The 24,976-nt window shown below is 39.2% G+C and overlaps 1 protein-coding gene across 2 annotated transcripts in view; it reads right to left on the minus strand.

The window, feature by feature from the left end:
• The window catches only part of ppp2r3b (protein phosphatase 2, regulatory subunit B'', beta), a 149,626-nt gene that overhangs the window by 42,707 nt on the left and 81,943 nt on the right, over nucleotides 1–24,976 (minus strand). For both annotated transcript variants that reach the window (XM_039744747.1, XM_039744748.1), the window contains one exon: nucleotides 11,427–11,530. In XM_039744747.1, the coding sequence (XP_039600681.1) occupies nucleotides 11,427–11,530 (104 nt within the window). The remainder of the gene's footprint in view (nucleotides 1–11,426; nucleotides 11,531–24,976) is intronic.

Consider the following 24,976-nt stretch of genomic DNA (forward strand, 5'->3'; position numbering starts at 1 on the left):
AGATATCAGCCTATTTAATCTAAGAAGCACTTCTTCCTCAACATTTTCTAAGTCACTAAGTACCTCCTTAGGTACTGCATTATATGTGAAACACTTAAACTTGACCCACATGTTTCCAAGTCTCTTTATAAATCTTAAAAGCTTATCACAATTTATCTTAATTAGGTTTTGCTGCATCTGCTTAAAATTTGCCCTACTACGATTAAGTTAAACTATTTTAGTTTAGGAATATGGACCCGCCCAAAACACTGAAATGTATTATAGTATGGTCATTTGTTTTTAATAGTTTGAAGCACATCTATACTCTGAATCCTATCCTAATTATTGCAAAATACTTAATAAATCTAGTCACTCCCACCAATTGGTGCTTTAACATATCGTGATAAAAAAAGCTGTTGATTACATTCGAAAACTCTCGTTCTTGTGCTCCACTATTTGTAAGGCCAAAACCTTGGTCGAAACCCGATTTGGTCGTGAACCAAAGTAATTTCCCCTATAGGATTGTATGTAAATACAATTAATTCATTCCGGACCGTACAAACTGTATGTAAATATATATTTTAAGTTTTTAAGCACAAATATAGTTAAATTATACCATAAAATGCACAGCGTAATAGTAAACTAAATGTAAAAACATTGAATAACACTGAAAAAACCTTGAACAACAGAGAAAAGTAACACTGCAAGAGTTTGCGCTATAGCGTTACGAACTACTCGCTAAAAACTTTTTTTTTTTTAATCAGTTTTAAGCACAGGGAAAAACAATCCATAATTTAATAAACAACCAAGAAAAGTAACATTGCAACAATACACATGTGCGCCTGTGTGTGTGTGTGTGTGTGTGTGTCTCTCTCTCGCGCCTGTGTGTGTGTGTATGTGTGTGTCTCTCTCTCTCTCTCTCTCTCTGTGTGTGTGTGTGTGTATGTGTGTGTCCCTCTCGCGTGTGTGTGTGTGTATGTGTCCCTCTCTGTGTGTGTGTGTGTGTGTGTGTGTGTGTGTGTGTGTATGTATGTGTCCCTCTCTCGCGCCTGTGTGTGTGTTGTGTGTGTATGTATGTGTCCCTCTCGTGTGTGTGTGTGTGTGTGTGTGTGTGTGTCTCTCGCGTGTGTGTGTGTGTGTGTCCCTCTCTCGCCTGCCTGTGTGTGTGTGTGTCCCTCTCGCATGTGTGTGTGTGTGTGTGTGTGTGTGTGTCTCTCTCTGTGTGTGTGTGTCTCTCGTGTGTGTGTGTGTGTGTGTGTATGTGTCCCTCTCTCGCGTGTGTGTGTCTGTGTGTGTGTCTCTCGTGTGTGTGTGTGTATGTGTCTCTCTCTCTCGCGCCTGTGTGTGTGTGTGTGTATGTGTCCCTCTGTCCCTCTGTGTGTGTGTGTGTGTGTGTCTCGTGTGTGTGTGTGTGTGTCCCTCTCTCGTGTGTGTGTGTGTGTGTGTGTGTGTGTCCCTCTCTGTGTGTGTGTGTGTATGTATGTGTCCCTCTCTCGCGCCTGTGTGTGTGTGTGTGTGTGTATGTATGTGTCCCTCTCTCGCGCCTGTCCCTCTCGCCTGTGTGTGTGTGTGTATGTATATGTGTCTCTCTGTGTGTGTGTGTGTGTGTGTGTATGTATGTATGTATGTGTGTGTGTGTGTGTGTATGTATGTGTCCTCTCGCACCTGTGTGTGTGTGTGTGTGTGTGTGTATGTATGTATGTGTCCCTCTCTCGTGTGTGTGTGTGTGTGTGTGTGTATGTATGTGTCCCTCTCTCGTGTGTGTGTGTATGTATGTGTCCCTCTCTCGTGTGTGTGTGTGTGTGTGTGTGTGTATGTATGTGTCCTCTCTCGCGCCTGTGTGTGTGTGTGTGTGTGTGTGTGTATGTATGTGTCCCTCTCTCGCGCCTGTGTGTGTGTGTGTGTGTGTGTGTGTGTGTATGTATGTGTATGTATGTATGTATGTGTCCTCTCTCGCGCCTGTGTGTGTGTGTGTGTGTATGTATGTATGTGTCTCTCTCGCGCCTGTGTGTGTGTGTGTATGTATGTATGTCTCTCTCCCACGGGGAATGCACAGGGAGAGATAGAACACATGAGGCCCCGTACATGTGGACTTCACCTGAAGACACACACGGACACTTGGGTTTTATTAAAGAGGATACTTTTTTTTGCATTAAGACAGGCCATTTTTTAATATATTGTTAGTTTTAATGTTACTGTTGATGTAGTAGTTCTAAGAAAAATGTTTGATCATTTTTTACATTGAAAGAGACTGTCACACCTCATGGTAAGACAGAGTGAGTTCAGGTGCTGTTGCATTTTGTTACTGAGCACATTTCAGTTAAAGCTAATACACTACATGTGTTCCAAACTTTGAAATGCTGACCAAATTCATTCACATTACTGCTAGGAGGGAGTTGCATCCACCAGTTGAACTTTACATTTAAACTCAGCAACCTAAATGACTCTCTCTGATATCAAGATTAATGATGAGTCATTCTGAACAAACTTATAACAGCATATCCCATTTGTGGACACAAAAAAGCTCTTGGGCAAAAGCTGGACCTGCTGTATACAAATATTAAATGCCTTTAAATGTACATCCAGACAGGTCTGACCATCTTACTGCCATCTACAGCAGCCCTCCATTATCTAAGCCAGAGGTACTTGTGTGTGTGACCACAGCTGATCCAGCATTTCTCCTACTTATATCTGTATGACAGTATGTTTTCTCTGTCACGGAAAAGGTTCTGAGAAGCGACAAGGCAGTCAATATCTCATTATTATAATAAAAAAGTCTTGGGAAGAGAGACGAGACGTGATTTCTCAGAGAGACATTTTCATGTCCTGCGAGACGAGACTTTGTGCAATAAAAGAAAGAGTAGATGACAAAGTAGAACGTCGTAAAAAATTCAAAAACGTTGGCACAATACACATGCAGAGCAGGTTAGTGATAATGGAAGTACGAAAAATTCGAAAGTCTCAAAAAAATTATAGTAAAAAAAAAAAATCACATTAGCACAGACAAACGGAAATGACTCTGTGAAATAACAGAACAGCGAAATGAGATTGAAAATATTGTTTAGATTTAAACTTTACGTTGGAAACTTGTAGATCATCTAACTTGTGTTGCCATCAGGGAAAATTAGAGATTCTTCCCAATGAAGAGCAGGTCTCTAGACTAACTTTTGGCACTGGTTGCACTGGTGCGCCTAACTTTTTTTCTTAGGTGCACCAGCACAAAAGTTAGGTGCACCCAAATTTTCAACCGCATCACATTTAACACCACAGTTTTACAAGTTTGCTTTATTTATTTATTTATTTTTTTTAAATCGCTGTCCATATAGGCAATATTGACTTGTAAATGATTAACTAACAATCTGGTCAATATAAAGTTCTTTATTTGAAGGCAAGCACAATTCTACAAGAAAGGTAACTTACTGAAAAAGTGTTGGTGCTTAAAGTGCTTTACTGAGCTGAAATTTAAACTTAAAAAATCTCAAGATAAATTAACTAAAAAGAAAATCTAAATTAAGTGTTTTAAGGGCTTCAAACTGAACATCTCATGGCTCAATGTCTTATGGACTATCCTCGATTGCAGTCACATGCCCCTCGGATGGCCAACTCCTGTAGTTTGGCCTTCTTGATCTTTGGCCTTGACTAAACCAGCTGGCCACACTCTCTCTAGCATCACAATCTTCCAGACTTGGGCATGAGCATGCTCGACCTCAATGTGTCCAATAAGTATATTCACCGGACTTCCTCTCCGCAAAATACGACCGTACACAATGACGCATTCCTTTGTGGCGATATCTGTGTCTCCGTCGATCAGGAATGCCATGTACGCACTGTTCGCAATTTGCACAGACGTCTTTTTTTCCCAATGTATCTGCGATGACTCCTATAAATTGGGCGCATGCGACATCATTGCTGTACGTCGGGTTTACGTTCAAGCCATTTTTCTTCATAAGAATTATTTCGGACTTGAATTTAGTGAAGGGAAGTTCTTTTTTTGCAATATAGTAGGCAACGTTAAACTTAATTATCATCTCGGCCTCGTCTGATGATCTATTTGCTGCTGCCTGCCGCTGAAAGGCAGCGGGGAGAGGGGACACTTGAGAAGTGCATTTATCGCAGCATGTAATGTGTTTTATAGATGCATTGTGCTTTTTCAGCGTTTCAATTCTAAATGTCTTCCCACACTCTTTACAGTAAATACAGTGCATTATCGGCTTTACTGTATCTTAGCCAGGGAAACTGGTCAAGCCACTCTTTTCGAAATGTATACACTTTACCCCTTTAAATTTCAGTGGGTTTGGACTCAATCGTATGTGGCTCATTATCTAATGCCGTCTCCGGACCAGGGCTTGCTATAACTTGGGAGGTTGATGGCTCCGTGTCAGAGCATTGGTTATGATTTTCGGACGGATCAGGCCCTAACTTAACATTCTTAACGAAAAAGCTGTCAATCGTTCTTTTCATCTTCTCTCATAATCCGCGGCTACATCCAATGTTTACCTGATGGCCTACTCACCTCTCTCTGTCTGACTGCATCACATGCATTTTCAAACGTACACACACGTACAGGAATATCTGGACCACGGCCAATCGGGGTTCCGCCCTTCACTATCTCTGATTGGTTTAGACCATGATATGGGCCTAATGTGTGTCTGTTGTTGAACAACAGGGAGACTTTAAGAGTCACAGAGTTTCGTTTTTTTTTCCCCCTCGAACGGCTGGTCGCACCGGTGCAACCTTTGATTTTTTTTAGTCGCACCATTGAGAAATTAGGTCGCACGTGCAACCAAATTGGTTGCACTCTAGAGCCCTGAAGAGGCATATCCGCGAGAATTAAAAGATTTTTTGTTTGCCGAAATCCACATACACTGTCACGCTTGGGTCACAGAGTTGCAGAGATACACAGGAGATTTTAGAGATAGAAACGTTATTCAGACACTTCAAACAAACATAAAAGTCTCTTGCAGGAGTGAATTGAGCTCCATGTGTATTTGTTTTCCATTGTATCATCCATTTAAGAGGGGGTTTCGGAGGAGCGACAGCAACTCCTTGGGGTGCGTTCGGCACCCCCTCTTTACAACGCGTGCGGTAGAGACTAGAAGTGGCTGGCGCATAGCGCAGGCTGGGAGCAGGGGGCAGGTTTTGGCAAGTGAAGCCCCCTAGTGTAATATAATTTTATCTCAGGGGTGCAAGGCGATTGGTCCAACATAATATGGAAGAAAAATAAGCCACAATATTTTAATTTAACAAAAGGAGGTCTCTATTAACATTAATGCTGATCTTGCACTTTAACATTAAAGTCCTGAATACCCAATTAACACAGTGTGCACTCCATATAGCTTGAAAATCCCCCCACCCCACCCTCGATCTCTTGCTTTGTCATAAATCAATTTCAAACTTTTTAGTTCAGACCAAACAAGACTTGGGTCATGTCTGGTGACTATTTTGTGACCCTTAGTTAGCTGACATATTATCAGCTTTACTTCTTACAGAAATCATTAATTGCCTTATCAGTAATAACCTATCTTTAAACTCCAAGATACTCTGTTAACAAAAACAGGACATAACTTACACCACCTTGAAATAACTCTAGGACTGCCTGGGGAAATATTTTATGGGAATGATGTACTTAAGTACCTATAAAGACACAGACTTGATTAAAACTTAAAAGAAAATAACTAGAACGAATCCATTTAACATACATAAAATTCAGTTCATTACTTACTGTTAAATAAAATATACAGGGTGGGCCATTTATATGGATACACCTTAATAAAATGGGAATGGTTGGTGATATTAACTTCCTGTTTGTGGCACATTAGTATATGTGAGGGGGGAAACTTTTCAAGATGGGTGTTGACCATGGTGGCCATTTGGAAGTCGGCCATTTTGGATCCAACTTTTGTTTTTTCAATAGGAAGAGGGTCATGTGACACATCAAACTTATTGGGAATTTCACAAGAAAAACAATGTTGTGCTTGGTTTTAACACAACTTTATTCTTTCATGAGTTATTTACAAGTTTCTGACCACTTATAAAATGTGTTCAATGTGCTGCCCATTGTGTTGGATTGTCAATGCAACCCTCTTCTCCCACTCTTCACACACTGATAGCAACACCGCAGGAGAAATGCTAGCACAGGCTTCCAGTATCCGTAGTTTCAGGTGCTGCACATCTTGTATCTTCACAGAATAGACAATTGCCTTCAGATGACCCCAAAGATAAAAGTCTAAGGGGGTCAGATCGGGAGACCTTGGGGGCCATTCAACTGGCCCACGATGACCAATCCACTTTCCAGGAAACTGTTCATCTAGGAATGCTCGGACCTGACACCCATAATGTGGTGGTGCACCATCTTGCTGGAAAAACTCAGGGAACGTGCCAGCTTCAGTGCATAAAGAAGGAAACATATCATCATTTAGCAATTTCGCATATCCAGTGGCTTTGAGGTTTCCATTGATGAAGAATGGCCCCACTATCTTTGTACCCCATATACCACACCATACCATCAATTTTTTGTTCCAACAGTCTTGGAGGGATCTATCCAATGTGGGTTAGTGTCAGACCAATAGCGGTGGTTTTGTTTGTTAACTTCACCATTCACATAAAAGTTTGCCTCATCACTGAACAAAATCTTCTGCGTAAACTGAGGGTCCTGTTCCAATTTTTGTTTTGCCCATTCTGCAAATTCAGTGCGCCGATCTGGGTCATCCTCGTTGAGATGCTGCAGTAGCTGGAGTTTGTAAGGGTGCCATTTGTGAGTAGCTAATATCCGCAAAAGGGATATTCGACTAATGCCACTCTCCAGTGACATGCGGCGAGTGCTACGCTGTGGGCTCTTGCTGAATGAAGCTAGGACAGCCACTGATGTTTCTTCATTAGTGACAGTTTTCATGCGTCCACATTTTGGCAAATCCAACACTGAACCAGTTTCACGAAACTTAGCAAGCAGTTTGCTAACTGTAGCATGGGAGATGGGTGGTCTCGTAGGGTGTCTTGCATTGAAATCTGCTGCAATGACCCGGTTACTGCGTTCACCAGACATCAACACAATTTCTATCCGCTCCTCACGTGTTAACCTCTGCGACATGTCAATGGCTGTAAACAAAGAGAAACTTGTAAATAACTCATGAAAGAATAAAGTTACGTTAAAACCAAGCACACCATTGTTTTTCTTGTGAAATTCCCAATAAGTTTGATGTGTCACATGACCCTCTTCCTATTGAAAAAACAAAAGTTGGATCCAAAATGGCCGACTTCCAAATGGCCACCATGGTCAACACCCATCTTGAAAAGTTTCCCCCCTCACATATACTAATGTGCCACAAACAAGAAGTTAATATCACCAACCATTCCCATTTTATTAAGGTGTATCCATATAAATGGCCCACCCTGTATTTTCCTATTGATAGGAGTTAACAGAGCAGAATGCAAATCCTGAATAAAGACATACAGTGGTGTGAAAAACTATTTGCCCCCTTCCTGATTTCTTATTCTTTTGCATGTTTGTCACACAAAATGTTTCTGATCATCAAACACATTTAACCATTAGTCAAATATAACACAAGTAAACACAAAATGCAGTTTTTAAATTATGGTTTTTATTATTTAGGGAGAAAAAAAAATCAAACCTACATGGCCCTGTGTGAAAAAGTAATTGCCCCTTGTTAAAAATAACCTAACTGTGGTGTATCACACCTGAGTTCAATTTCCGCAGCCACCCCAGGCCTGATTACTGCCACACCTGTTTCAATCAAGAAATCACTTAAATAGGAGCTGCCTGACACAGAGAAGTAGACCAAAAGCACCTCAAAAGCTAGACATCATGCCAAGATCCAAAGAAATTCAGGAACAAATGAGAACAGAAGTAATTGAGATCTATCAGTCTGGTAAAGGTTATAAAGCTATTTCTAAAGCTTTGGGACTCCAGCGAACCACAGTGAGAGCCATTATCCACAAATGGCAAAAACATGGAACAGTGGTAAACCACCCCAGGAGTGGCCGGCCGACCAAAATTACCCCAAGAGCGCAGAGACGACTCATCCGAGAGGTCACAAAAGACCCCAGGACAACGTCTGAAGAATTGCAGACTCACTTGCCTCAATTAAGGTCAGTGTTCATGACTCCACCATAAGAAAGAGACTGGGCAAAAATGGCCTGCATGGCAGATTTCCAAGACGCAAACCACTGTTAAGCAAAAAGAACATTAGGGCTCGTCTCAATTTTGCTAAGAAACATCTCAATTATTGCCAAGACTTTTGGGAAAACACCTTGTGGACTGATGAGACAAAAGTTGAACTTTTTGGAAGGCAAATGTCCGTTACATCTGGCGTAAAAGGAACACAGCATTTCAGAAAAAGAACATCATACCAACAGTAAAATATGGTGGTGGTAGTGTGATGGTCTGGGGTTGTTGTGCTGCTTCAGGACCTGGAGGGCTTGCTGTGATAGATGGAACCATTAATTCTACTGTCTACCAAAAAATCCTGAAGGAGAATGTCCGGCCATCTGTTGTCAACTCAAGCTGAAGCGATCTTGGGTGCTGCAAAAGGACAATGACCCAAAACACACCAGCAAATCCACCTCTGAATGGCTGAAGAAAAATAAAATGAAGACTTTGGAGTGGCCTAGTCAAAGTCCTAACCTGAATCCAATTGAGATGCTATGGCAAGACCTTAAAAAGGTGGTTCATGCTAGAAAACCCTCAAATAAAGCTGAATTACAACAATTCTGCAAAGATGAGTGGGCCAAAATTCCTCCAGAGCACTGTAAAAGACTCAATGCAAGTTATCGCAAACGCTTGATTGCACTTATTGCTGCTAAGGGTGGCCCAACCAGTTATTAGGTTCAGGGGGCAATTACTTTTTCACACAGGGCCATGTAAGGTTTGGATTTTTTTTTCTCCCTAAATAATAAAAAACATCATTTAAAACTGCATTTTGTGTTTACTTGTTTTATATTTGACTAATGGTTAAATGTGTTTTATGATCAGAAACATTGTGTGTGACAAACATGCAAAAGAATAAGAAATCAGGAAGGGGGCAAATAGTTTTTCACACCACTGTACACCCACCTAAATACAAAACAAATGGAGCATATATTCTTCCACAATTGTTACATCTTGTTCAAGAGTGAGGGAATAATGGAGTGTGAGATTGACAGGCAGATTGGTGCGGCGTCCGCAGTGATGCGGGCTTTGCATCGGTCTGTCGTGGTGAAAAAGGAGCTGAGCCGTAAGGCAAAGCTCTCAATTTACCAGTCGATCTACGTTCCTACCCTCACCTATGGTCATGAGCTATGGGTAGTGACCGAAAGAACGAGATTGTGAATACAAGCGGCTGAAATGAGTTTCTACCACAGGGTATCTGGGCTTTCACTTAAAGATAGGGTGAGAAGCTCAGTCAACCGGGAGGGGCTCAGAGTAGAGCCGCTGCTCCTCCGCATCGAGAGGAGTCAGATGAGGTGGCTCAGGCATCTGATCAGGATGCCTCCTGGACACCTCCCTGGTGAGGTGTTCCAGGCACGTCCAACCGGGAGGAGGCCCTGGGGAAGACCCAGGACACGCTGGAGGGACTATGTCTCCCAGTTGACCTGGGAACGCCTTGGGATTCTCCCGGAACAGCTAGAGGAAGTGGCCTGGCCAGGGAGAGGGAAGTCTGGGCCTCTCTGCTCAAGCTGCTGCCCCCGCAACTCGACCTCGGATAAGCGGAAGAAGATGGATGGATGGATTGTTACTTCCCTAGCCCTCAAGGACACTTAAAATTTAACTCAAAACTACTTTAGTTTCTCATTTCCAATTGTCTTCAATGCATCTGGCAGAGTACACTGAAATTCCCCCAGCATTTCAGCGTTTTTGACGAACCCAACGCAAAGCAAATTCAGAGGGGTTCATTCATGACTACCCCAGAAACTGTATTAAAAACAAGATGCCAAACTGTGAAGTCAAAGACAATGTAGGAGGTTGTGACACCCCGTGTAGTGGGAATTGGAATCACCAGCCTACACTCTAGGTGTCTAGTATGTGGGACCGAGCATGACCAGGATGATGGTGTAACACAGGAAGACACAGACACAAAAAAGGTTGGGTTTTTTGAAAAATAAAGTGAGGTTTTATTTACAGGTGTACTTAAAGAAAATAATCAAAAAAAATAATGTCCTGCGGGATTTATATATATTAATACACAGTCCAATACCGCAAAGGACACTCAAAAGCAGTAATTAAATGGAGCCCAAAATGACTATATACAGTATTTACAGAGCTGCTTGAAAGTCCCAAAAGAAAAAGTAAAACGCACACAAACTAGTGAAATCCAAATATATACACAAAAACAAAATGTGAAGCTGTCTTCCTCCACAGTGATCCAAGTCAGGAAGCTGCTCCTCCAAACAGTGTATAATACAGGATTCACCCAAAAATATGCAAAAATATAGAAAAAGTGTATATACAAAAATAACCAGTGCACCACTAACCACAGCCCAATAAATACCTCCACCAAAGTTAATCAAGAGATATTTATATAAAAAAATATTTACAAAAACAAAGCACAAGCCGTAATGCTTGGTAACTTCTAAGACGCAGATCTACCAAGTACAGTACCTTCCTCCAAAACGAGCTAGTCAGAAAGGACACCCTCTAGAGGCCACGATTCCCTTTTGCATTCGGCGCCACTGCGCCGACAATTAAAACCGTGACGTCATCCCTCCCGAGGTGCGATGCGTGAACACATTTGCTAAAAGCGGGTCTACTTTCCCACACAATTACTATAAAATCGAGCAGCCGGCGCTGCCAGATAGCTGTGCCGGCTTTTCAGATGCGGACTTTTCCATTTTTTCTCCTTCCCCTGAGCTACAGCCCAGACAACTCTGAATACGGGATCCCTTTACTAGACCGCGGTAAACTAATACTACGACGCTTTGCACTTTCTTTTACTCCTTTAGAGTTAATGTGGTCGCGGGAAACGCGTGCAGGAGTGGAGTTCCGACAATGCCATCCCGGCCGGTCAATGACAAGGCTGTCTCTCCAGTCTACATGAGACCCGCTGTGACACTCCCCCAAAAGACGCTAATATCGTCAGCGAAGACGTCTTACTGCACTATATAATTAAAAAAATAGGCAAGTTTCCTTTCTTTATACCTTTTTTCCCTGATACAAAAGCCTCCCTCTTTACCCAGCAGAGGACGCTTAACTCATTTTATTTACTTATTGGTAATGCCAGTAGGACATATTACCACAGAGGTACATTGGCAATAACTTTAATGTTGCAATCTTTCTACTTTTTTGGACAGCAACTAGTTTATTTTTCCAGTTACCAGAATATAAATATACATGCAAAGTTTGGATTGTCTGAGTACAACATTTGGAATTTAGTTTTTGCATGTTTAAATCGCATTCCTTGAGATAATTTCAGCAATGTAGTTTTCAAACAAACAAAAAAAGAGTCAGCACTTACTTTCTCCACATTGCAACAAATTTATGAACTGACACAAATCCTGTTCGGTCTCCACCAGCTGCATAGAACAAAGGTGCTTTCCAATACATTGGACAGTAACAAGCCTAAAGGAATTAAAATGTATATTATTATCCAGATTTGGTACGATGCATTCATACTGTATAAAGAGAGATGGAAAAGGAAAGAAAAAAAGAATACAAATTCACATGAACATATTTATTTGTAAGATTATTTGTTCCAATTGGTTCAAAGTTACTTTATACAATCCATTTCATGGTTTGGTACCCAAGCTATTCATATGAACCTCATGGAAAAAAATATACTGTTGCACAATATGTAGGCTATTTATTTTCATTTTTTATATGAATGCATACATCTTTTGGTTAGTACTATATCTGTCACAATTACTAGCACCTTCATGCAAGTAAGAATTTCATTATAGTACATACATATCAAAATAAACTTGAACTTGAATTTGCTGTCTAGTTGCTGAGGTAGGTTCTACAATACCTTGTGTCAGAAATTTCTCCAGACAAAAAAAAAAATTAAAGAGAAAAAAGCTGCTGAAAAATCACTGTAGTACTGCTCGCATGATGGCATGACTTGAATCATGTTCTTATTGATTCAATAATGCTTCAAGTAAAAACAAATTAGTGATTCACTGATCTACTAGGAAGACATTTACATTTCTATTTTGCTCTTTAAATGTGATCGGCAAACAGCTTATAAGGGGTCAATATATTACTGATTTCATAAAGAAAATAGTACCAACCTCCCACATGTTCAGGCAACACTGTACTGGATTTTATGATCTGTACACTTAACAGTACAGCATTTTAAGTTAGTACAAAATTTCAGATTTTGCCAACTTGAATAAGCCCACTTTTGCTATGCTGCCATGTTAATTAATATGGGAACACTGCAGGAATAGAAAAATGTTCTGAGAGCCGAGCAAATTTCACGCATTTCAAAAACTTTGGAGTTCTAGTGGAACAGGCTAAATTCTGTACATTGCTCCAGGGGTTTTAGTAAAATGGATTGCTCACAGAGATCCATGAGTGGCTGATATGGGATTTTAGCGAAGTTTCTTTTAAGCAGTTAGCAGTTCTCATTTGATTGTGTACAGTACATTAGTGGACCACTACTAAATACCATACTATATTTCAGATATTTTCAACATAGGTCTGTACATCTTGTGTTAGAGACTAGGGATAATAAAATTCAAGTAATTTGCTTCACATGTTTTTCAAAGTATCAGAAACAAACAGACATTTACATAACATTTGCAGCTTAATATCAAATTACAGCAGCTAAAAATCAGCAGATTTAACTTTCAGCACAATATTCAACTACTCTGCCTTTTTCTGCGATGCTGCCAGGAAGGCTGTATTAGTTATATCTATATTTTACGCTAATTTAACATTTCAGCATCAACCAGCTACGAGATGGAAATTCAAATGTGCAGCATGCATTCCTTGTTTGTTATTAGAATTCCTTTCTCTTTTCTCCAATTCATTTTGCTGTGGACTACTGTGTACTACTAAAATGCATTTAACACTAGAATTACCAGAGCCTACGAAAAAACTCTAAATCCATCCCACCTTAAATCGCTTCTTAAATCCCTTCACACCTCTCCACCAGCGTCCTTTGTCTTCTAAATGTGCTGATAAAGAGAAGCTAGAAGCAGCCGGCTATTCCATCCCCCCACCAATTTAGAACGTTGATTGAGTATCTGGGAGTGAAGTGAAGTTTTAGAATGGAAATAATAGATCGTTATTTGAAACACACGCATTTCATGTCTGTTCCGTTTCTACAGTAATCTGTGTAAACACATTGTTAAAACAGAAATGTTTTTTATATTCTAGTAGTAGATGACAAAATGTAGGCATAAACTACAGTGGGATGCAAAAGTTTGGGCAACCTTGTTAATAGTCATTATTTTCCTGTATAAATCGTTGGCTGTTACGATAAACAATGTCAGTTAAATATATCATATAGGAGACACACAGTGATATTTGAGAAGTGAAATGAAGTTTATTGGATTTACAGAAAGTGTGCAATAATTGTTCAAACAAAATCAGGCAGGTGCATAAATTTGGGCACCGTTATCATTTTATTGATTCCAAAACTTTTAGAACTAATTATTGGAACTCAAATTGGCTTGGTAAGCTCAGTGATCCCTGACCTACATACACAGGTGAATCCTATAATGAGAAAGAGTATTTAAGGGGGTCAATTGTAAGTTTCCCTCCTCCTTTAATTTTCTCTGAAGAGTAGCAACATGGGGGTCACAAAACAACTCTCAAATGACCTGAAGACAAAGATTGTTCACCATCATGGTTTAGGGGAAGGATACAGAAAGCTGTCCCAGAGATTTAAGCTGTCTGTTTCCACAGTTAGGAACATATTGAGGAAATGGAAGACCACAGGCTCAGTTCAAGTTAAGGCTCGAAGTGGCAGACCAAGAAAGATTTGGATAGACAGAACGGCGAATGGTGAGAACAGTCAGAGTCAACCCACAGACCAGCACCAAAGACCTACAACATCATCTTGCAGCAGATGGAGTCACTGTGCATCGTTCAACCATTCGGCGCACTTTACACAAGGAGATGCTGTATGCGAGAGTGATGCAGAGGAAGCCTTTTCTCCGCCCACAGCACAAACAGAGCCGCTTGAGGTATGCTCAAGCACATTTGGACAAGCCAGCTTCATTTTGGAATAAGGTGCTGTGGACTGATGAAACTAAAATTGAGTTATTTGGGCATAACAAGGGGTTATGCATGGAGGAAAAAGAACACAGCATTCCAAGAAAAACACCTGCTACCTACAGTAAAATATGGTGGTGGTTCCATCATGCTGTGGGGCTGTGTGGCCAGTGCAGGGACTGGGAATCTTGTCAAAGTTGAGGGACGCATGGATTCCACTCAGTATCAGCAGATTCTGGAGACCAATGTCCAGGAATCAGTGACAAAGCTGAAGCTGCGCCGGGCTGGATCTTTCAACAAGACAACGACCCGAAACACTGCTCAAAATCCACTAAGGCATTCATGCAGAGGAACAAGTACAACGTTCTGGAATGGCCATCTCAGTCCCCAGACCTGAATATAATTGAAAATCTGTGGTGTGAGTTAAAGAGAGCAGTCCATGCTCGGAAGCCATCAAACCTGAATGAACTAGAGATGTTTTGTAAAGAGGAATGGTCCAAAATACCTTCAACCACAATCCAGACTCTCATTGGAACCTACAGGAAGCGTTTAGAGGCTGTAATTTCTGCAAAAGGCGGATCTACTAAATATTCATTTCATTTCTTTTTTGTGGTGCCCAAATTTATGCACCTGTCTGATTTTGTTTGAACAATTATTGCACACTTTCTGTAAATCCAATAAACTTCATTTCACTTCACATCAGTTATCACTGTGTGTGTCTCCTATATAATATATTTAACTGACATTTTTTATCATAACAACCAACGATTTATACAGGAAAATAATGACTATTAACAAGGTTGCCCAAACTTTTGCATCCCACTGTATATAATGTATGAAGCCTAAAGTCCAAATATCAAAGATACATTTTCACAAAAGGTACAAATATAACACAACAATTGCGCTTTTATTCAAAAATATAACTGCAGAAACAAAAAGCCGTCTTAACATGCGACACTGACAGCCGTTTACTAGGACTGCCTCTGTGGCGAAATAGAATCAGCTACCGACTGGGAATCAAAAGGTCGCGAGTTCGAACCTGCACCACTCCGTTTTATGTGAAAACAGCCGTGTCAGATGAGGTTGTATGGATTGATTCTGAACGCGACTGAGATAATGAAAAGTAAAAAAAAAAAAAACAAAGCTAACCTTTACAAGGGTCATAAATTACACCGGCTGTTAAAGACTGAAATCAAATGTATGCTTTTATTCTAAAATAGTAAGACTAAGAGCAGTTTACTTCTCAAAACAGTGGTGCAGGTTCGAACTCGCGACCTTTTGATTCCCAGTCGGCAGCAGATTCTTCAGGTGGCTTTTTGTTTCTGCAGTTTGATATTTTATTTCTGAATAAAAGCGCAATTGTTGTGTTATATTTGTACCTTTTGTGAAAATGTTTCTTTGATATTTGGACTTCAGGCTTCATACATTATATAGTTTATGCCTACATTTTGTCATCTACTACTAGAATATAAAAAAGGTACGTTTTAACAATGTATTTACACAGATTACTGTAGAAACGGAACAGACATGAAATGCGTGTGTTCCAAATAACGATCTATTATTTCCACTCTAAAACTTCACTTCACTCCCAGATACTCAATCAAGGCATGAGCTGAGAGAAGTTCGTGCACGTTCTAAATTGGTGGGGGGATGGAATAGCCGGCTGCTTCTAGCTTCTCTTTATCAGCACATTTAGAGGACAAAGGATGCTGGTGGAGAGGTGTGAAGGGATTTAAGAAGCGATTTAAGGTGGGACAGATTTACGAGTTTTTTCGTAGGCTCTGGTAATTCTAGTGTTAAAACAGCAGTGACTTCAGGAAAAAACAATGTATTGGTTTTGACTGAAGTCACAGTTTACAAAAGTTTATCATCACAAGTGAAGAGCTATAAAGTAAGCACAACAAAAATTTACCAATTAACAATACAGGGTAGGATTCAAAAGTAATGAGCCTCATTTTGTTCCGACGCTAACGCATTCGCCCACGCCCCACTTGCCAGCGGCGGGGTGTTGGCTTCTAACCAACGGAGCTCCTACAGCTCCGAGCTTTCGGAGCGGTAGGATCGGCCTTGACGGGAACCCCTGTGCGGTAGTGCGTTACACTGCGAAATGGAAAGTTCGTTAGAGCAACGGTACGCGATCAAGTTCTTCGGAGTGAAGGGGATCATCCACTACGAGTTTGTCCTGCAAGGACAGACCATGAATGCTGCTTACTACCTGGAAGTCCTGAAAAGGCTGAAAAGAAGCGTTGCGTGCAAGTGAAGGGACATCAAGGACAGCTGGAAGCTTCACCACGATAACGTGCCCAGCCACACCGCCTTCATTGTGAGCGCCTACCTGGCCCGGGTGAACGTTCCGGTGGTCCCCCAGCCTCCCTACAGTCCGGACGTGTCGCCTTCTGACTACTTCTTGTTTCTGCGCTTAAAATCAGCGCTGAAAGGAAAATGCTTCGACTCGATCAAGGACATCCAAGCAAATGTCAAGGCAGCCCTTGCAACCATCCCGGAACAGGCCTACGTGGAAGCCTTCGAGTCATGGAAAAGCCGCCTACAAAAGTGTATTGATGCAGGAGGTGCCTATTTTGAAGACTATTAATTAGTTGTACCGATTTGCTCAATAAATTTGTCTTTTTGAACAAAGGCTCATTACTTTTAAATCCTACCCTGTATGACAGATATTCACAGAACAGCAAGATTTTCATTCACTTCTTAGACCCATTAAGACAGTCAGCAGTTCAGGTGGAGGGGGCAGCTTATTCCACCAACTACAAACTACATATGAAAAGCTTCTGGACTGACATTTGATGTGATGCAGAGGTGGCACCACCAAACGCTGTTCACTGCCAAACCCGAGTTCACCTGAAGGAGCATAGCACCTCACCAGTATCTTCTATTACACAGGTCCTGACCCACTGACTACTCTGTAGGAAAGCATCCAGGATTTGAACTTAATGTGGCTACAGGGAGCCAATGAGATGACCTGAAGAGAGAAGTGACATATACCTATTTTGGCAGATTATATACAAGACAGGTTGTTGCATTTTGAACCATCTGCAGTGGCTTGTTGATACATGTGGGGCATATTGCTAGTAGTCAGACCAAAGCCTGGACCAGAAGTTGGGCAACATCCTCAGTAAGATAAAGTATGATTTTGGGAAAGTTATACAGAGTCATAAATAAATGATATATTCTTTGACAATGTACAATTAAAAACATCTAAATAAATAACCCCATAAGATACATACAGTGGTGTGAAAAACTATTTGCCCCCTTCCTGATTTCTTATTCTTTTACATGTTTGTCACACAAAATGTTTCTGGATTTGTTTTCTCCCTAAATAATAAAAACCATCATTTAAAAATTGCATTTTGTGTTTACTTGTGTTATATTTGACTAATGGTTAAATGTGTTTGATGATCAGAAACATTTTGTGTGACAAACATGCAAAAGAATAAGAAATCAGGAAGGGGACAAATAGTTTTTCACACCACTGTATTTAGAAGTTTTTAAGGCTATGTTTTTCTCAGCTGTACAGTTGTGTGAATCACACAGTGAAGTACAACCTGAGCTGTAAAAGTGCTGATTATGCACAAGAGCTTTACCAGGATTTTTTTTTTTTTTTTTTTTAATATTTAATTGTTCATGCAATTGTTAGTTGATCTGGTATGTTATCTTGCAAACTAGCAGTTCAAACCATATGGGTTAGTTATTATAAAAATAATATTATAACAAACCCTGGGTTATGTTCGGTGGTTGTTAGGTGAAAGGCAAAACAGTTCAATAAAATGTAATATTCATAGGCAAGTGATTTCAAAACTGTTCTGTATTAGAAATGAATCAGTGAGTTATTTCTGCTTTCTTAAAAAAAATATTAATATGCTTGAAGGAAATATGATAAAACTGCAGTTAATAAGTAGTTAACTTTGATTCAAAATTTTGATAATGCAACAATTGTTATACATTTTTTTTAAATCGAACAGCAGCCCTTGTATAAATGAAAACATTCTTCCATAGAAACTAACAATTCAAATGTGGTGGGGGATGTAGCAGTTTAGAAAGAGGTCATATTAGGGATTTGTCTGCAATTATCCCCAGAAAATGCATCTAAGTGTTATTGTGCTGATTGTTTTTGTCCTTTAATAAAACGTATAATTTTACACTTAGTAACATGTACATGAAAATATTGTATATTTAGACAATAAAGCAATATGTTGTACTAAGTTGGAATTTTTGTTATACATACACAAGCTCAAAATAAAGATGTAGCCACTGAGGTAAAGCATCAACAAAGAAAATCACATAAAATAATAATAATAAAAAAAATTTAAATCTGATGTGGCAGTTTTATAGTTTGGCTGGCCGTTTAGTTTGAACATTGCCACTAAATAAATACTATTTGTGAAACATATTTAAGTACTTTCCATGTACTTTCCCCTCTATTTAAAAATCATTATCATTTTGTAGAAAGGCAGGTAGTATCTTTGAAAAAATCATTATTAGCGGTGTGTGACTTACATAAACCATTTTTTGTGAACCCATTATGTTTGCAAATCACAAGATCATCATCACCAATTTGGCAGACAATCAGCTTTACACAGTGTATAGTCCAATTGCAGAACATCTGGTTCTAAAAAAATGTCTGCATTTACTTGTGTTCCATGGTTGCAGTGAGTGTGGTATAAAGAGGATTTAACTCTAAGGTAACAAAGACGTCTAAAGTACTTGAGTATTAAGAAATGGGAAGATGAAAAGCTCACTATGGAGGTGGATTCATATTTTGATATAATCATTCATTTTTATGGACAAAACTTTAGAAGCATGCCAGCGTGACCAACAGAGTAGTTAAAAGTAGCCAACAAAAAACAAGGCACTGTAATAACAATAACCAATAAATTGGTATCTGTTGTGATAATAAACTAGGGCAATAAATACCTTCATCTATTTTCTATGTGTGTTGACTCTGCTTGAAAGAATATTGTTTAAAATGGGCCAAGGCATGATAAACCATTTAAACATAAATTTAATAACATTAAGATCAATTAAAATGCAAGTTAAAGTACTTCTAATCTTATAATTTAATAATATTTAATATTGTATGTTAAACTAAATAGCTGAAATTAACAGAGCAGATCTAAGTTGCACGTATAGACAAGCAGCCGATTACATTAAGCACATTCAGTTTTCAGCTACCACTCAATTGCACATTTTTTGCAGCAAAAGTTAACATTCTATTGCACATCCCACTTACAAAGGGGCTATAATATTGTCAAAATATTTCAGATTTTGCACGGCTAGTTACACGTTCTGCTGCTATACTTATGACATATATAAGCATAAATATTTCAGAGCAAGCTTGGACATTAGGGAAAAGTGCATATCATCATATCACCATCAGATTCTCTTTGGCTAGGTCCCGCTTTATGGTTAGGAATACTGATGCAGCTACTGCTTTTGTTTTGTGGCTACAATTAAACAGCAGGACACAGCATAAGCAGTTACACATATACTTATCATAGGTGAAGTCTGACATTATGACTTGGAGGTCCAAAAAGCACTGGGGGAAAAATGCAATTTTCCAAGGTCAACAATCAATAAACTAGCTGTCACAGTGCTGTGCAAAGTTAGTAAGAAAAAGCCAGGAATGGAAATAAAATACTAAATCAGAGTCTTGACTGACACTAATTGATAAGAAAATGCCTTAAAAAAGTAGAGTTGGTATATACCTACTCTCTGAAGGAATGGACACACAAGTTAACCATCAACTCTAAACGAATGCAAGATTCATGTATTAAATAAAATAAAATAAAAAGTATGGAACTTGACTAGTCTGAGCTGTCAGAAAAATTGACAATACAGCTGTGGTTTGAAACTAGGGCATTTTTGACCATGAAATTCATTTGGCCCGACTGACAGAAAATAGCTTCTATATTTCAATAGACTACATTAGCTAGTGTAAAATATTACTACTGGTTTTTCTTATTACTGTCATTTCCCCAGTTTGAGTCACATATAAGCATTAAGAAATTAAGATAATAATCAAAGACCAGATTTTTACTGGAATGCACAATATGTGATTTCAACCAACATACTGGTTATGTTTATTGTTGGTAAGTGGGGCTTCTAATCATTGGATATCGTGGGAGGATAACTCTTCAGATTACACACACATACTTGGGTAACTTTAATTTACTTCTATTATTATCTTTTATGTATGTAATGTGGATGAATTTCCAAAGACATTTACTTAGGGGGTGGATGCTTTGGTCATATTAATGACAAATGATAATTCATATTTATAATCAATATGCATTTCCATTTATAAATCTTCTGAGACAAATGCCATGTTATGCGGCAGGTTTGTGTCAGAAAATGTACATCTTGGTTTCTATATGTCTGGGTAGATACCAAGCAGTGGTGTTTAATAAATTAAAAAAATCTGGTGGGGCCAATAGACCCCAGAAAGAGATGACTATCAGAAAGAGCAAAGCCATCCTGGGAAGGCATGCAGAGATTTTGTGTGTGCGTGCATCTACGTGAGTTTAAGTGTCTGTGTAAGAGACAAAATGTAAGTAAGAGAGAGAAAAGGAGATGATCAAGCAGTTAAAGAGCAGCACTTACAAGATCCACTCCATTGCTTAAATCCATTAGCCTAGGTATGTGACTGCCTGTGAGTATCATGAAGGGTTATCTAATGGAGTTGGGAGGAAGAGAGTGCAGATGGTATTGCCTCTGATTCCAAATGAGTTGTGTGAAGTGGATCTGACAGCAAGAATGTGCAGAACAGAAAAGATCACTGGAATTGCATAGAAGGAAATGAGACCTAGCGTTGGAGGGCTGCCAAGGAAGGAAATGGTCTCCAGTAAGCCTTGAGTGAAGGAGCATGGAAGAAACGCTATAATAGGCTACCAGCACCAGTGGTGATAAAATGTCAGCCAAATAACACCACAAAAAAAAAAACTAAATGCAAACACATTAATTCTCTAAGAATACTACCCACAGTGTTGTGAGGTTCAACCTTATTAAGAGTCAATACAAACAGAAAGGTTGAACAGGTAAAAGCTGTTACATGTGCTGTGTTAGTGAGCAAGCAACTCTGTGAGCAACAAATCTGTACCTTTATTGGTTCATGAGAGGTGAACATATGATATTGAATCCATTTGAGTTGCAGAGCATTAGTAAGTGTTTTGACAGATATTGGTCATGCCTGAGTACACAAGTAATCTGAAGTATATTTGTTTGAAATTACATTTTAGTCTGAACAGTATATTAAAAAACATCAAATTGGTATTTAAAATTTTACTGTAATATGGATTTTTGTCCATACTGCCCACTACTACTAAATGCTACATGCATTCTAATTAGTTAAGCAGGGGATTAAACAACCACAGCATTACAAACAGAGGCCACATTTTAAAAAGTCAAGAAAACGAAAACAATTTACCTCAGTGCAATATGAACACTTGCTTGCTACATGTCAAACATTTAGCAAGTCCTGGACTGACACTGTAAATACCATGGACAAAGGGCAGACATCCCAACTGGGATGGAGGATGTTTTCTTGTCTGGCCAGGAGGCCATAGTGGAAGGACAGTAGGAATGGAGACATAACCTGGTCATAACACCTTACAATCTTTATCCAGGCTGGGAGGGAAGAATAATAAATGGACTCTGTGAATGTGGATCAATTACCCTGCATGGTAGATGGCAGTGTTCCTCAAGGCTGATCACAGTTCGGACACTTGTGGGGAACTGGAGTGTCAGGACGCGCAGCCTTGTTGGGGTCCTTGGGTGCAGCCAGAGAGAACTACCAGGGGGAAGACTGCCCTGGTTTCCATATGACGCAGAGGTGCTCTGGATGACCAATGCTGCAACACTGGAAACACTGCCACTTTTGGCTTAAAAGAAGCCTGCTAACTCACCTTGGAGAGGCAGTGGGCAAATCTCACCTGTTGGAGTGAAGTTGGGTCTACTTTTTGTATTGACTGTCCTTATTGCTGGAAGGTGTTGGAGATAAATAGAACCCATTATTTTTAAGGTAAGAGTTGGGTTGGGTGAAATTGTGTCTGTGGTTTGGGGAGCAGTGGTGTCCTCTTGTCGTAACACACATAAATAGTAGACGTTAGGATTAAAAAAAGTGTTTTAATTTCTACATTGGTCTGACCGAAACACATGCAAAGACCCTTAAAATAAAGCCTGCAATGTGTAATTTAATTAGATCTGAATTGCTTGATTTGTAATTTTAAACCATGGAGCAGGGGGGTAAATCAAGGAAAAATGTGTCTTTGTCAACTTCCAGCCCCTGGTCAAAGCACTGAATACCAATTGCTCCTTCAAACCCCTCTCTTTGACTGCCGTGCTGTAAATTTAAAATGGAGAAGCCACAAAAACTGTGACACAATGCTCAAAGCTACCACAACAGTATAATATATACTGTAACTTCAAGCACTGCTTTTTATATACATTCACATCTGCAAACTTTAACACTAGAATTCATGAAGCCTGCGAAAACATTCATAATTTTACTCGCATCTATGCACCAATAGCGCCTTTGTTTTGCAAATGTGTCAATTGGCAAAAAGCAGGCAGCCTGCTATCCCATCCCCCTGAGGTGTCTGGAATTGTATTGGAAAATAATATATTGTTATTGAAATAGACATATTTCATGTGTATTACGTTTCTAAAACGATCTGTGTAAACGCAGGATGACATTTCCTGTGAAGCAAGAAATGCTTCACACATAAATTGAAATTTTTTTAATATGTTATAGTAATAACAACAAAATGTTGACATGAAGTGTGTAATGTGTTAAGACTGAAGTCCAAATATTAAATAAACACTGTCACAAATGGTAAAACAAAAGAAGTGTGCTTTTACTCAAGAATAAAATCAAAGAAAATCTTTCAATCGATACGAAGTAAAGACGTTTGCACGCATGTGTGTATTTGCTTCTTTCACGGTGGAAACGCAGGTGGCTCAATGATATCCCCCTTCGCTGGTGCAGAGGAAAGAACTGCTGCTTCATAATCGAGACGTTTCAGGTCTGATCCTTGGTCCTCCCTGCATTTAGCACTTTGAGTGTGTGGACTGCTTTAATCGTTACTATTATATAATAAAAACATACATTTGATATTAGTCTCAACAAATCAATGAAACAAGTGTGTGTTTATTCAAGAAAACAATTGAATAAAACCATATAAAAAAAAAATCTCACATAACTTACAATCTTAATAGCCTGTGTAAAGATCTGGTACTTGTAAAAATTATTGTGTTTTTTATTCAGTTTTATTCTCTCAGTCACGTTCACGCTCCCCCTGATCCGACACTGTAGTTTTTAAATAAAGAGGAAGTATAATGAAACAAGTGTGCTTTTATGTGTGCTTTTTTAATTCGTTTTTTACTCAGTTTTATTCTACAAAAATTATACAAAAATGTCATCTAATGTGCTTAGAACCCTATATACCCAAAGGGGAAAAGGATATTCTGTTGTCAAATAATTCTAAAAGACAATTTGGAGGAGAAAAAAAAAATAAATTGGGTTTTGGGGATTTCAAGATGGGTATGAACCTAGATGCATGTTATCTAGGTACCAAGTCCAAGGAAGCAAGAAATTAGAGTGCCATATCACAAATGTGTGATATAATTTTAAGGGACTAAAAAGAAAAATAGGATGGTAAGCTGGGAAAAATTAAATTACATTCTATGGAAGATAAAAGACTGGGAGATGGAGGACAAGGTAAGCCAGAAGCATAGTGGTCAAAGCCCCAGTAATAAAGCTCAAAGTCTGGAAGGTCCACCTGTGCATCAGACCCATCCCAGATTAGTGTTGAATGTTAAATGTAAAGCTTTTTGCGGTTGGGAAGCCTGGCACTAACAAAATGAAAGCAGTTAACATTTTAATAACTGCTAACTGGAATTGATAAGACAGAGGAAGAGTAGATCGGGAATTGAGAGTCCTTGGCACCACTCATAACACTAAAGCAATATACTATAAATATAAAACTATAAAATATTTTGAACCAAGTTAGAAATTTCAATGCCATGGTTTTTTAACAAAGTCGCTATTAGCACAGTCAAGCGAAAACAGGCCTGTTAGAATAGGTGATCCCAAACGGAAGAGCAGATCTGGACAAATTTATTTTGCATTCAGCTAATGACTCCTAAGAATAGCTCACTATCTATTTAAACCCGCTTGAATCTCATAATAGCTTTAACAGGCCCGAAAAGGATATAACTACTATGTCAGATTGCTTTCATAAACTAGAGCTCTGCACCTAATATTATAATAACCCTCGAAATTGATTTGAGACTCAGAAGCAGTCTGTACAATTGGGTTAAAAATGGATTATAGATTTTTGACGTACACCATGAAAACTGGAACCAATATGTCTTCCATGCATGTACTCCGAGGAATATGTGCTTAGCCCTATTTTACTTCCCACTCATTCATGACACTGTGGCTAGATATAGCTCAAATATCATCTTCATGTTTGCAGAAACAATTCTGACTGTTGCAGTAATCACTAACAATAATAAGTCAAATGACAAAACATGGTCTGGCATCTTGGTGTCCTGACAATAACTTCACAATTCATAATGATAAAAACAAGGAACTATCTATTTACTTCAAAAAACAAGGTAGCGGTTATGCATCTATTTAAATCAATTATTTGTTATAAAGATATGCTGCATTTTCGGGCTTTAAGGCACCCTCATCATTACCTATTTAAAGATCCTAGAATACAGTGACGAAAAGGATCTCTTACTCAACATTTCAGAAAATGAGTGGAAGGCAGCCATGCACAGAATTCACTCTAGCTCCATATGCACAAAGCATTCAATTATTCAACT

This window comes from Polypterus senegalus, chromosome 2 (genome assembly GCF_016835505.1).
Source record: "Polypterus senegalus isolate Bchr_013 chromosome 2, ASM1683550v1, whole genome shotgun sequence".
NCBI classification, from domain to species: domain Eukaryota; kingdom Metazoa; phylum Chordata; class Cladistia; order Polypteriformes; family Polypteridae; genus Polypterus; species Polypterus senegalus.